Below are 14,351 nucleotides of genomic sequence, written 5' to 3' on the forward strand. Positions count from 1 at the left end.
TCTCCCGGCTTGGGTGCCGCCTCCGCCAACCCCCAGACTTTATGGGGCAGAACCTGGCAGATCCCACACGTATCACCCACACCGTCCCCGCCCCGGGGCCAGGTCTACCCCCACGCCACGAAGAGAGGTCGCCAGCCCTGCCCTGTGCAGGCACTTACCTCAGGAAGTCCAGAAAACCAGTAATAGGGCACACTGACTAGAGAGATCAGCCACCCACGGACAGAAGGTCAGCGTTAGGAAAACATACACCATATTTCAGTATTTCACATGGTTTTATTACAAAACAAGCAACAAAACAGTTTTAGAAAATTATTTTTGCTACATACCAATTAGTAGATCACATAAAATGAGAAGCATAACAGTTTCCATGCACTCAGCTCAGTGCTTGCAGTGAGTGCATTTCACAGCTGAAACGTACTGGTTCAAAACACAAAATCATGCCACACCATAAGCAGTGGGGGAAGGGGTCAAACAGTATATTTTTGCCAATATTAGCTTTACTCAAACTCTACTTAGCATGAGTGACTGTAACTGACTGCTGCAGGCAATAACATGGAGGAAAAAAAGGATGAGGGGGGAAAAAGTGATGTTGGTAGAAAAGATTTAATAAACTGCCCATTTTTGATATGTTCAAAGTTTATAAACAAAGCTCATTTGGGAAACTCAATTTCCAAAATGGTGTTACTTCCATGTGCCTGTTTATCTGGTCAACAGTGAAAACTAACATCAAATCCCACCGCTCAGCTACTCAATCTGCTATTTATTTATTGGTTGCTTTTACTCGTATCAGAGCACAGTTATATTTAGGAAGAAAAAGAAAAAACCTTTTGTGTCAAGTAAACTACAAAGCTGGGCCTTACCTCTGCTCTTTTTCACTCAGCATTCTACTCAAAAATAAACGTATAACCTCCAATATTTTGACCTGAGTCCACTCTTCACCTTACTAGGGTTACAATGTCTCACAGGATGCAAAAGGCGAAACTACATTTACCAACCACCACAGAAATTCTTAAGCTTTCATTCTTAAGCTTAAGTTCTTAAGCTTTCAAGATAGTGAATGGTAAATAGTTCAATTATAGGGAAGACCACTTGGGGCACCTGAGTGGCTCAGTGGGTTGAGCATCCAACTTTGGCTCGGGTCATGATTTTGTGGTTAGTGGGTTCAAGTCCCATGTCAGGCTCTGTGCTGACAGCTCAGAGCCTGGTGCCTGCTTCGGGTTCTGTGTCTCCCTCTCTCTCTCTCTCTCAAAAATAAACAAACATTAAAAAAATTTAAAGCCAAATGCTTTGATTGCATAGGCACCATCTTTGGCTCACATGTGAAGTGACATTAAAAACTGTGATGTGAAATTGGTCAGAAGGTAAGAAATATGGACACAAAAGGAATTCTGAAATAAGGTTTGGGAATTAGAATGCTTTTAAGTGCCATTGAAGATAATTCTATTTATCTGGTGTTGGAACCACATTAACAATGTTCTCACTTGGTATTCCCAAGTATTTGCCATCTACAGTCCTTGTTTCCATCATAATAATACAGTCTAGATTTATAAGCATAATGAACTCACATTCTTAAAATAGACCCTACTGAATGAGAAATATATCAGCTTACTATAATGGCCAATTAATTTAGCAGTAGTATTCTAGCAGAGAGTTTACTTAACAAAAGAGAAATGGATACATTTTTGCCAGAGGATGACAGCTTTCATGAGTTGGGGAATGTTTAAAGAGATCTCAAAAGTTCCTAATTTATTTTTGCTAGTGCAATATCATTTATTGTGTACCTTCTTTGACCTAGCCAAAGAATTTTCTTAAGGAAAATTTGAAGATGAAACCAGAGATGAGGAGCTTTAAGAATTTGAAATGGCTACTTGAAGCTGTAACCTCACTCACCCATGAATAACTAACTCCCAAAGCACAGATTTCTGAGGACAAAAGTCTACAAGAGTCTGCAAAAAAGAGTGGGGGGAGAGAAAAAGAGAGAGATCCAGTAGATGTCTTTTTTTATAACAGGACCACTAGGCCAAACAATGCAAGGGAACTACACTGCATTAAAGGAACAAAGATTTCCCTCAAGCCCCTAGGGGTTTCTGATGACATGTTTTTACCTCTGCATTACATCTGGACATAAGGAGGGGAAGATATTCACTTAGGTAAAAATGCTTCTCTCAGTATCTTCCTCTAGTCTTTAATTTTTAATTTAAAGGTAACTAATTGATCTAGCTGATGAAAGGTATAGACAGAAATGAGTTAGTTTTTCTCTCCCTTTAGGGAACCCTGGTAAGTTAGCAGTAGGCCACATTAAGTTAGACAAATTCTCCCAGGGACCTGGAAATAGTATCTTTTGTCAAGTTGAAAGAAGGTAGAAATTTGGGTGGAAAAGGCAATCTATGCTCTTCTACCTGGGAAATCTCTAGGCAGCAATGCAGAGCTTCTAAATCAATGTTTCTATGCATAGTTTCTATTTTATTAAAAATATAAATACCTCTCAGGATTATCCTTGTATCTCTTCACTGTTAAGTACATGGAACCTTATCATATTACAAGGTGTGATCATGCAAGTACACAAGGCTTCATTCAAAGGGCAACAGAAAAAGTTAGAAAGAAAGCAAATCTGCCAGGGTATATAATATACAGCACTTAAAATTAGACTAATATCAGCCCATTGAAGAGAGCTGTGAAGTAAGGATTCAAGAAATCCATCTGTACTAAAACAGACCTTTTCTTCTGTCTGGAAAACACGGATCAGAAAAGTTTATCTGGATGAACTATAATCCATGTTTTCCCAGCACCTGCTTCAAAACAATTCTAACACTCTAAAACAGAGATCCGATCTATCACACAAGTGAATTATCATACACTTATCAACCCTCGAGACTTCCAAATAACGCCACTTCAGTGGAAATGTCTGCCCTATTCTCAACAGTCGTAACTTTTAACACTGATAAACCCATCCTCGGGGCCTGACACAGAAACTGGATGGGCAGGTCTATCACTCACGTTGACATTATTTGGGGTCGTAGACAAGAACAGAATAATTCCCCAAACTGGCTGATGCACTGAGGTTGAATCTTTCCCCATATCTTACAAGAGATCCCTATTTCTTCCTCAGTGGAAGATTCTCCCCTGGGAGGATCCACCTTAGTGGACATTCTGAGAGCTACCTGCCAGCCCCCAGATCGTAACACCTCCCCTCAGAATGTATCCCAGTCAAGCCAGAGCCTAGGTCTGCTGCTTTCAGCTGGGTCAGTTACCTACTCCTACTTCACTGTTAGACCTCAGCCAATAAACAGGAATAGGATAACCCAGATGACTGCCCAAGACTCTGTGCCCGGCCTGGAAACCAAAGGAAGAAACTATAACTAGGACATGGAAATAAAACTTGGTTGGGATGAAACTGCACTACTAAACCTCCTCTCACCAGGAAGACCTTGGAGTGGTCAAATGAGAGGCAACCTGCTCTCCACTGAGCATGCCTACAGGTCTAACCTCATGATTTTCCAAGTCAAATATGCTGTATTATACTTAAAAAAAACAAAAAAACAAAAAAACAAAAAACAACCAAATGGGCCCTCCCCACAGAGCATCCACAGGAATATGAGTGCCAAAGGGTCTCTGACCACCTTCCAAAAGGTAGGGAAACTGAGTCATGGCCTCCTTTTCTTGAGTCCTCCCCCCTCCCAGGGTACCGTGCCCTATCACACATCAGAAGTTCGTATGCTCTCATCATCAAGGCTGAACAGAAATGGCTTCTCCTTGGGGTGCTGGGGCTCTGATCTGTGCCTTATCCGGGAGCTGGGCAACACCCCAGAAGTACTGCTCTCCCCAGGTCGAGGCATGAACAAGGAGTCCCCAGGAGTCTCTTCAGCTGGAAGCAGCTTGTCCCCGGCCTGGGGGACAGGTGTCCAGGGTTGCCAGGAGGAAGCCACAGAGGGGGCTTTGCAGAGGGCTTTTTTCTCTTCCACAGCTGGCCGCCCCCTGCACAAGGCAGAGTTGGGCCCACCTGACAGGCTGGAGCTTCCAGAGCGAGTCAAAGAGATGGATCTAGAAAAGGACATATCCTACAAAAATAAAAGGGAAGAAAAAAACAAAAGAAAATAAGGGCTTTCCTGACAATGTCTACTCCAAAGTCCCAGGAAGAACAGCCACTTAGGATCACCACCTCATAGGTCCAGAGACCCCTGTCTATGGAAATCAAGTACAACCAATGGAATTCACTCCAGATGTGTCATGTTCTGCCTGGCAGGGAGACGTGTAGAACACATCAGAGTCTCTGTTTCTTTACCCAACCCAACTTGCCGCTTTCAAACAACCAAAAAATAAAAATAAAAATGAAACTCTGTACTTAAATCAGTAGAAAGAGAAAACAAACAAGACAGCCTGGGGCTTCAGCTGCATCCAGAACAGGCTGCTTGCCTACATCACCAAATAAAACCTGACCACTCAAGCAGAATTCATCTCCAAGTTGACAGCGGCTGCATACCAGAAAGGAAATGACTTACTCTGGGGTGGCATTTGAGGGCCTGGACAGCTGCCCTGATCTCCTTAATCCAGCTGTGCATGTCTTCTGGACTGTCCGCCTGCAAAACACCCATAGCACTTATGGAGAAATCTCTGGCACTGTGATTTCAGCTTTCAAGTCTGTGATTCAATTCTAAGTTTATGAAATTACACCATTAGAACTGGAAGGATCCCAGAGATCATCCAGTCCAGTGGCTTTCAGACTTTTGAGGACATTTTTTTCCTGCAAACTCTTATTTGACACCCCATAAATAAAACAGCTCAAAGTGGATCTGCTCTGCAGTGGGGCAGAGGCCGTCCCTGCTGAAGCCCCTCACCCCCACCCCCCACCGCCCGGAGCACAAATGGCCTCCTGCTTTACAGAAAAGGCAAATGGGGCCCAGAAAGCCAAAGTTCAACGTTTATGGCTGGTTTAGATTCCAGTTCTCCTGACTCTCAATGCAGTCCATCTTTCTACTACAGCTATCCAAACAGAATAATCCCATTTTCAACTCTAGTCCCGCTAAAGCCAAATCCTCTGCATATCCTCCAACATTCGTATTATCTCTAGGAACAGGGCTTCCCTCAGAACACAAATGACCCGGGTCTGTTGTGACTCCATCCAGGCCTGGAGAGTTGGTAGACTCAGGGCACTAAGCTTAACAACATGTAGGACACTGCTAAACCTTTAAAAGGCATATCCCCCAGAAATGCCCACCAACGCCAGAAGGGGGCAGCAGCGACTCTGTGACAAAAGGAAGGAAAATCAAAACACCAAGGAGCGGCAGGTGGAGCCCTCGGAATTCTCAGTGCCTTCCAGCTTTATAGGGGTTGAGTTCAAGAAAACCTGGCAGATGTTTGCTGAGGCCCTCAGTCTTACAGCATCAGGTGCCAAGCACAGAGATGGGACCAGACCAAATTCCTGACCTCCAGAAATTTCTATTCATTAATCTCTCTCTGCCCCCTGTGCCTTCCCCTAACAGTCCCACCATAAATCAGAAGCGTGCATTTGTGTGCCTATGTACAGTATATGTAAACACCACGCTCCAGCCTGCAAAACTCTCCACATACACCCCTCCCTTTCCGCAGCCCCCAAATGATTCTTTTACTTTGCACTGTATTTGGATAAAACACTAGTTTTTGGTTTTGTTTTTTGGTTTTGGGTTTTGTTGTTTTGTTTTTAATTTTTTTTTAATCCTCATACTTGCATTCCTACCCCTTTCTGTCACCCCAAACAAACCCACATCGGTTAGGTGTGTGCAGAAGACACTTAGGAAAGAAACAGTGTCACATCCTGGCACGCTGCGTTAATCGGGTATAGCAGCAAGTGCTCAAGGTGAACACCCCTCTCAGGTTCTAGAGCTGCAAACTTACATGTATTCTCTCTCCACTGGGCTTTTCCCAGTTGTGTGACAACCTGATGGTTGGGTTTTCCGAGAAAAATCCATCACTAGTCCAAAAAGATAAACAGGACAAGGTGTCCAAGATCCTTCCAGAGGTATTTTAGTAGCATCAGACCTAGCCTGTTCTGCAAGTAGAACTGCTGGGAAAATGTAATGAACTCATTTAGGTAAAGCAGTTTGAACAGTGTCGGATGCACAGAAAGGGCTTCTTAAGTATTAGTTATCGTTTTTATTATTATTATACATGGGACATGAATGAAGCCTCAAACTGCAATATTATAAATATGTTAACTGCCTTCTCCCTGAGATTTTTTTTTTCTGTTTCCTCATACTCAAACTGCACATAATTCCTACCTAAGGATGAAATTGTCAGGATCAAAAGAGATAACCTATTTGGTTACTTTGAATAGAACGAGATGGAGGTAATTAAATTGTCCATTAAGTAGAGAGACACATGATTTGGTAGGGGGCAATGTTAGAAGACTGGAAAAGAGAAAGATGGGACCTGAGGAGAGACAAACGTCTCCCACATCATACAATAGGTCTGGCAAGATCCACACGACAACAGTTTCCAGGGCTACTGAGCTACTCTATCCCCTCCCACCACCCAAGCACAACACAGCACCCCCCAAGTCAAATGCTTCCCCACAAGCCACAGGCCACCTAACTGACTGTCCTCTAAAGCTCCACCAACATATTTGTACATCTTCTCTAGGAACTTACCTCCATCTAGCAAGGAGCCACTGAATAAGAGAAAACTAGGGACCACCTGACTTACCGTCTGGGAAGTCAGACACAAGAATCAAAATCCTATAAAACACATTTAGATTGTTTCCAATTCTCCTTTAGTATAAGTAATGCTGCTATTTACACCTTTGTGCACAAAGCTTTTTTCATTCTTATGATTCTAGGAAAATTACCAAAGACTTGCATTCTTTTAAGGCTCTGGTTACATCTGGTCAGAGGGATTTCTGGCCAACAATATGGATTTCACTTACCACCGATATATTATTTTTTTACGTGCACCCTTGCTAGAATTAAATGTTACAATTTTTAAGTCTTTGATAATATGATGGGCAAAATTATTAAATCTCTTTCTGAAAACACTTAGAAATTCAGAGATGGAAATTATTTGCTAGTTATATTTTTCCCAATTCTCTAACTCCACATATGGACATTTTTCCGTTAGATAACCTACAGAGTTAACCAGCCATGAGGAGAGTAATAATAAACATTAGTAAGCATTATTTTAATGTTTGACAAATGTCATTTAAAAATATTATTCCAATAGAAAAGCAGATATTGTGAGAAAAATTGAGAAGAAACAGACTTCTACTTTATTGAGATCACAATTATAATCTCTAAATTCCTCAAAACCTCAAAAACTGTGTGCAAACATATGGCGTATGTGTATGTCTACCTTTTATGGAAGGCTTGTGCTTACCTTTCATCAAAATCCCCCAAATATCTTAAAATACCACCTCAAAGGTAGCTTTGTGAACCAGGGGTAAAAAAACAGTGCTGAAGTCCACACACAGCATGGAGAATTGCAAGAAGCCTAAATGATGCTTAAAACTCAATAGAATAAAAAAGGAAGTACCATGCTCATACCTTCACCTCTTCCTGCCGTGCTTAAGTGTGTGCATTTGTTTTGGGCCATTGGTTCAAAAGAAAAAGTAGGGTTTCTGTCCTTGAGGGTAGTTTTGGAGGTGAGAGGAACAAAGGGTATTAAAAGCATGAGTCACCGTATCCTGATGTTTATTGCAGTCCTACAAGCTTTTACTGAGTACCTACTATGAGCCCAGCACTGTAACAGATGCCACGGTTTAAAGCAATGAATTCCACAGGTCATCAGTAATAGGTCTCCAGTCCCTACCAGGGTGGCTTCTCCTGCAGCTGCCCAACATTTGTCTGTTCCCAACCTCTGCACCTCCCCACCCTTCCCAACAGCTAATAATCCCTGCTTTCTCCCCAGGAACCAATCCCGTCTTTAGACACAGCCCTGCCAGTATGATTGCCTAGACTGTGCACTACATAGTTCAAGATGCTGTCACTCACCCTGTAGTCTAAGTTAAAACAGTAAGTATCTATCTTACTTACTGTAAGAGCTCTATACCAACACTCTGCAATTCACATAGGAGCCATCTTATTACTACTCTTATCCTGACATAACCCCCTAGTTCTGACAACTAGGCCTATACCAAGTTACCCAAACCAGTCTGCACTACATTTCTCATCTGGAGTAACTACATCCTCCTACCTAATACCCCTGACCTTCTATGAAAGGGAAATGGGGAAATGGTGACTGCTGCATGTCTCGTATTCCAAGGATTGAAATCTCATTTTGAACACTTGCCCAGGACTGAGAACCTGCTGATAAGCTTGCTGACATCCCAAGCTTCGATACCTGATTACTGCCAGATCCTGGATCTTGGTCACCATGATCCATCACCCCAAGCTGATCTCCCCTAGTTGTCTCTAGCCACACCTTCTACATCTTTGTGCTCTGCACCAAGCTGCTTTTAAACAACACAAGTGGGTGGGTCCTGCTCTAGCACCTGACTAGGTGACTCCTACTCAGTTCCATAATTCACCAGGTTGATGATCTCAAACAAATAGTTTGCCTTCAGACATTCTGTCTCCTCATCTCTAAAATGGAGATGGTCTCAGATATCACTGCGAATTCAGTGATGTGCTGCCTGTAAACTACTTAGCACTGTGCCTGTGGCATCTAAGTGTCCAACACAGGGTAGCATTCTCAGGCACAAATTATATAGATGTGTGACTTGGAAGGCAAATGTGACAGAAGATAAATGACCAACACCTCAGCAGATGGCAGCCAGCCCCATTCTGTTGCCCAAGCCTCTGTCCCTGCCCAAGGAGTCTGCTCACCCTGCCTACAGCTGCCCTGGTCCAGCTTTCCCGGATAGTGAGGATATGTGGTTCTTTCAGGCAGGTTTACTGAACATCCCCTAGGAAGCAGGTCAGAATGCCACATAGGCATGGTGGGTAAAGCTGCTGGCACCAAACTGTAGGGGAAGCCATTATATTCTTTTACGTTTCTCATGAAACACAATTTTTACTTGGAACAAATGACTGACAAACTGTCAGACTTACTCAGACTTAGGCAAATGGTGGACACTTCCTCAAAAATGAATGAAATGAGTCCGTTCAGTCAGGGAAAATCATGAAAGCATTTTTTTTTTCAATTTTGAGCTTCCAAACAGAATTCCAAAAGCTTTCCGTACTTAAAGACTTTATTGGGTCACCTGGGTTGCTCAGTCGGTTAAGCAACCGACTTCAGCTCAGGTCATGATCTCAAAAGTTCATGGGATCGAGCCCTGCATGGAGCTTGGTGCTAATGGTGTGGAGCCTGCTTGAGATTCTCTCTCTCCCTCTCTCTCTGCCCCTCCCCTGCTCAGGTGCACATGCTCTCCATCTCTCTCCCTGTCTTTCTCTCTCTGTCTCTCTCTCTCTCAAAAGAAAAAAGAAAAAGGAAAAAAGACTTGGTTGATGATGATCGTTGTGGTGCTATTAACAAATGTGATTTTTTGATATTATATATAATAAAATGTGTCAACAATTAGAAGATTTGCATACCTCTGTGTGACCACTATTTTCCTAACGGCCAGCGCATGAAGTTACCAAATCATGCATTGGTAAAAAGGATCCATTCAAAGTATGAAACTGACCAGTGGATTTTAATGTAAAAGCATGGAAGTTTACCAATATTGATATTGGCTTCCAATTCCACACTGCACCTGAGCACTAAGAAACTACCATTTGTCAAGTTTTCATATAGAATCAAAGAAGACTATCCACAATTATCTGACAAAGCTATTAAAATAGTCCTTTTTTGCAAATACGTATCTGTGCAAGGCCAGATTTTCTTCATATTCTTCAACCAAAACAACATATGGCCACAGATAGAATGCAGAAGCAGATAGGAGAATGCGGTCTTCTTTTAAGCCAGCCATTAAAGAGATTTGCAAAAACATAAAAACAATGCTACTTTTGTTGCGTTTTTTGTTTTAGAAATATACCTATTTTTCATAAAATACTACTTGTGTTAACATAACTGAGTTTTTGGTTGCTATCTGAAAATAAATTAATACATATTTTTAATGACTTTTACTCTATGTTCTTCTCAATTTTCTACTCTCTCTGAGTTAAGTGCTGTAAACAGACTTGTTCATTCACTCATTTGTTTATTTCAGGGAGATGCTAGTATTCTTTTATCCTGGAAATGTGAGACTAGAAGGCAAACGGTGGTAAAAGTGATGAGAAGCTCTGGTAAATGTGCATACATTCATTCAGATGATGCAACCAATGTCTCTTAAACATTGTTCTTGTTGGGATTCACGTTTCCCAAATCACTCTCTCTAGTCCAAAGCTCTTACCGAGCATAATCGTTCACTTGACAAATACTTATTTAGTACCAACCATGTGTCAGGCACTGTCTACTGAAGGACCTTCATAACACATCACCTTCAATGTCCCACAGACACTGTCAACTCAGAACCCCCAACACTAGGCTTGCCTTCACACTCACCAGTACCTCCTCGCCTGGCTGTGGTCTAAGTGATTGCTGTTGTCTGACACCCTGAGGCCCAGGCCAAACACCCAGCGGTGTCCTTGCCTCCCCATCTCCCCTCAGCCCACATCCAACCCACAACCAAGTCCCAAAAACAACTCTTCAATAGCTTTTAAGTTGTCCATTTTTCTCCATTCATCCTAGTTCAAGCTTCTTTCATCCGTCACCCAAATTACTACCACAGATACCAAACTTCTCTACCTCCTGTCTTACCTTTCCTTTGTCTGTCTATACTGCCCTGGGCCTGGAAACTCACAGCCGGCACACCATTAATGTGGTCGGTTGAGGGATATCATTGCCACTTTACAGATGAGGAAAACAGGGTTTGAACGTTAGATCACTTGCCCAGGTGGCATTTTTAGAAGGCAAATTTGATTGGGCCACTCCCTGGGTTCAACCTCAGTGGGACCCAACCCTCAGGATAAAATACAAGCTCTCTAATAGGGGCTATAAGGCATGGGCCCTCCACACAGGCTTCCCAGCCCTCCCTGTGCCCTGTGCTCCTTTTATCTCCAGGCTTTTTCACACATGCTGTTCTCTCTGCCTAGGCCACTCTTCTCCCAACTGACTCCGTTTAGCTGTGCCTTCCTGCAAGAAACCTCCCCCAACTCCAAGATGGGGGAGATGCCCCTTTTATGAGTTCCCATGGCAACCACAACTCACTGTCATGGTAGCACTTACCACACCAGGTTTTTTTGTTCGTTTGCTTCCTTTTTTTTAATTCCCCTAGCCCCTTCAGTGAGGTCGTTCCAACCCTATAATGCATTTAGGCTCTTTTGTCACAGTCTATATGCCATGCTAGAATCACCCAACTGCCTAAGTGATTTTTTAAATTCACATATATTAAAGTTTACTCTTTACTTTTATTGCCTTCTATAAAGTTCTATTTCATATATCGGCCATTACAGTATCATACAGAATAGTTTCACTGCCCCCCAAAACTCCCCTGTGTTCAACAACCCAACACTCCTTCCTCGACCCCATCACACTGTTTTAATTGCCTGTTTACTTGACTCTCTCTCTCTCTCCAGTTCACGATCTGTTCTATTTAACACAGTGTCATCCCCAGTATGAAGCAAAATGCATGGCACTCTAAGGATACTCTACAAATACCTGTTAAATTCAAGAACTGGAAACTTTTCGAACCTACAATTTAAACCCTGTCCCTGAATGACAATGGAACCAGCTCTAACAACTCCAGCAATGCTATGCACAGCTCCCTTATGCTAGCTCTTCCCCAGTGATACATGTTTGGGTAAATGAATGGAGCCCACAGGTAGTTAAGGCTGCCAGCATGTCTGCTGGGCTCGGGCAGAATGACCAGCTCAGAAGGGTCAGGACTATGGAGCTGCTGCCCAAGAAATGGGGGAGGGGTGGCCCTGTGGAACAACAGATGGTACTTAGTGGGGAGTGACACTTGGAACAAAGAAAGAGCACTGGGAACCCTGAAAAGCCTTGGCTAGGGAGCCCCACATCTAAACCAACACATTGCATGGCAGTCTGAATCCCAGAAACGCGGCATTATCACGATGCTGCATGGATCAAGGCATGCTCTGTAGATTACTAGGCCAGCTTGGGTAGGGACTTGGCATTGAAAGTCTAGGCCCTGCTCGGGTATCTGCCTTTCTCGCTCCTATGATTTAAGAAAGAGCTGGGAGAACTCCAAAGCTGTGGGTGGAGGGAGAAGCTTCTGAGAGCTGAACTGTCAGAGCCCAAACAATGGCTTTCTCTGTGCAGCTGGGCTTTGCACCTGGTGCCTGCACAGGGCCCTCTGTGCTTCGGTTCTTCCGCACACAGCAATGTCCACACAGGCGGGGCTTATAAATACCCTCCAAAGGAGAAGTGAAACCACTGGCTAGTTCTCCTTTTCTCTGCTTAGTTGGCGCCCAGCAGCTGAGAGCAGCTGGTACAAACTCACATTCCCCAGTTCAGAGGCTCAACCTGTTCTTATTATTTTATGGTTGGGAAGCTTCTGGCAAACATCCTGTTTAGAATAAAATGGGACTCAGACTGACTATCAGGGGCTAAATTTACCACCTAGAAACTTCAAACAAAATAAAAGAGAAAGCAGAGGAAAGGGCAAGACCTATCGCACACCATTCACAGAAAGAGAACACAAAAGTCTTCTCAGAGTGAGCCTTTTACCTGTATGTAGAAGGTCCTGGAGCTTGTTATGATTTCAAACAGGTTGTCCCTCATTAAGAGATCACTAGACAAAGAGAAAGCAAGTTACCAGGCATGCCTGCACACACACTGAGGACATGATTTATCCCAAGTAAAGGCTCCTGCGCCCTCTCCCATAGAAAGGGGGCTCCCAGGCCATTCTTCCTCCGGCCTCTGCCTCAAAAACCATCACGGGGTCTCCTCCAGCTTAACTTCCCACAGGTTCTCAGTAGGTCTCGCCATCCCCATGGAAATCCCACACATACACACACCCCACCACCAGTTCTAACAAGATAATGCTCCTTTCCCTCTAAAACCTCCTGCCTAAGATCCATCACATCCCATACGACCTATAGTTGTGGGGGGGAAGGGGAAGTTAGGGGCCAAGATATACAAAGTTCTTTGTACAAAGCACTGCTTTAAGTGCTTTTTTCAGGGTCAAGCAGATGAACATTTTATTGGTTTTATAAATATGTAAATGTAACTAATCAATTATTCATTTTACATATTTATTAATACATAAGATATTATTTATATATAAAGACATAGGGAGAGAGAATGGACCTGTAACATTTTATTAGTTTCAGGTACACAAGATAGTGATGCAGTATTTGTATATATTGTGAACTGATCACAAGAAGTCTAGTTGACATCAGTCACCACACATAGTTACAAGCTCTTTTTTTCTTGTGATGAGAACTTTTAAGGTCTACTCCCTCAGCAACTTACAAATATCCAATATAGCATTATTAATTATGGTTACCATACTGTACATCACATTACTAGGACTTATTTATTTTATAAATGGAAGTTTGTGCATTCTGATCCCCTTTACCCATTTTGCCCACCCCCCACCTCCCACCTCTGGCAACCACCAATCTGTTGAGTGTTTTTGAGTGTGTTATTTTATCCAATGTTTACAACAATCCAGGAAGGAACTTAAGACTTTCCCCACTTTGTGGATGAGGAAACCCAGCCTCAGAGAGGCTACGTGACTTGCCCATGGTGCCGAAATTAGTAAACAGCAGAGCAAGGATTTGAACCCAGGTCTGACTTCAGAATCTATGCTTTTAAGTACTCCATTACCATTTGCCTCTCCTATGGGAACCAACTCTCACTTCCAAAGCCTTCCTCCCCACAAGCAGCAACCTCATCAGCTTCATTAAATTACTGCTCTGTGCCACCCTGTACTGGGTTGAGACGGGGAACCAATGAGATATGGAAGGAGAAACTAGACTACTTTAAGATACTTCAAACTCGGTATGAGTTTGGGAAGAATCCTGACTTCTACAAGGAAAAAGGGGAGATGTAGGTGGTGCCCAGTGACAAACCCTAAATCGGCCAAAATTATTTGCAGTGTTGAGCGCCTGTTGTGTGTATCCAGGTGCTGTGGGCAATACATAAGGAGTGAAAGATCTAATTTCTTCCCAATAAAAGAACCAAAAAAAAAAAAAAATCAAAACTATACAATTAGATGTTAGACTGTGTGTTCTTACGCCAAGAGTGAGAATAATTCCAAAAAAGGACTGATTGCAGGCAGAGTTGGCTTCATGAATGAGGACTTGGAAGGACATGGCAGGCACTGAGCCAGTGACATGGGCACCCGGGCAAAGGAGGAGCAAGAGACTAAAGACCCACGTGGGAAGGGACAGCAAGACGGTGTCAGAAAGACCTGGGACCAAATCCTGACTCCA

At 43.0% G+C, this 14,351-nt stretch overlaps 1 protein-coding gene across 4 annotated transcripts in view; it reads right to left on the reverse strand.

Moving 5' to 3' along the window:
* Window positions 1-14,351, reverse strand: part of PLEKHA2 (pleckstrin homology domain containing A2) — an 80,632-nt gene that overhangs the window by 7,880 nt on the left and 58,401 nt on the right. For 3 of the 4 annotated variants that reach the window (XM_047857118.1, XM_047857117.1, XM_047857116.1), the window contains 3 exons: window positions 12,640-12,703; window positions 4,500-4,577; window positions 254-4,058 (listed from right to left, as the gene is read on the reverse strand). In XM_047857118.1, coding sequence (XP_047713074.1) covers window positions 3,696-4,058; window positions 4,500-4,577; window positions 12,640-12,703 — 505 coding nt within the window. In that variant the 3' untranslated portion in view covers window positions 254-3,695. Of the gene's footprint in view, window positions 1-253; window positions 4,059-4,499; window positions 4,578-12,639; window positions 12,704-14,351 lie in introns of those variants that run through there. The other variant, XR_007151756.1, reaches the window with a different exon arrangement.

The sequence above is a fragment of the Prionailurus viverrinus genome, chromosome B1 (genome assembly GCF_022837055.1).
Source record: "Prionailurus viverrinus isolate Anna chromosome B1, UM_Priviv_1.0, whole genome shotgun sequence".
Taxonomy (NCBI): Eukaryota; Metazoa; Chordata; class Mammalia; order Carnivora; family Felidae; genus Prionailurus; species Prionailurus viverrinus.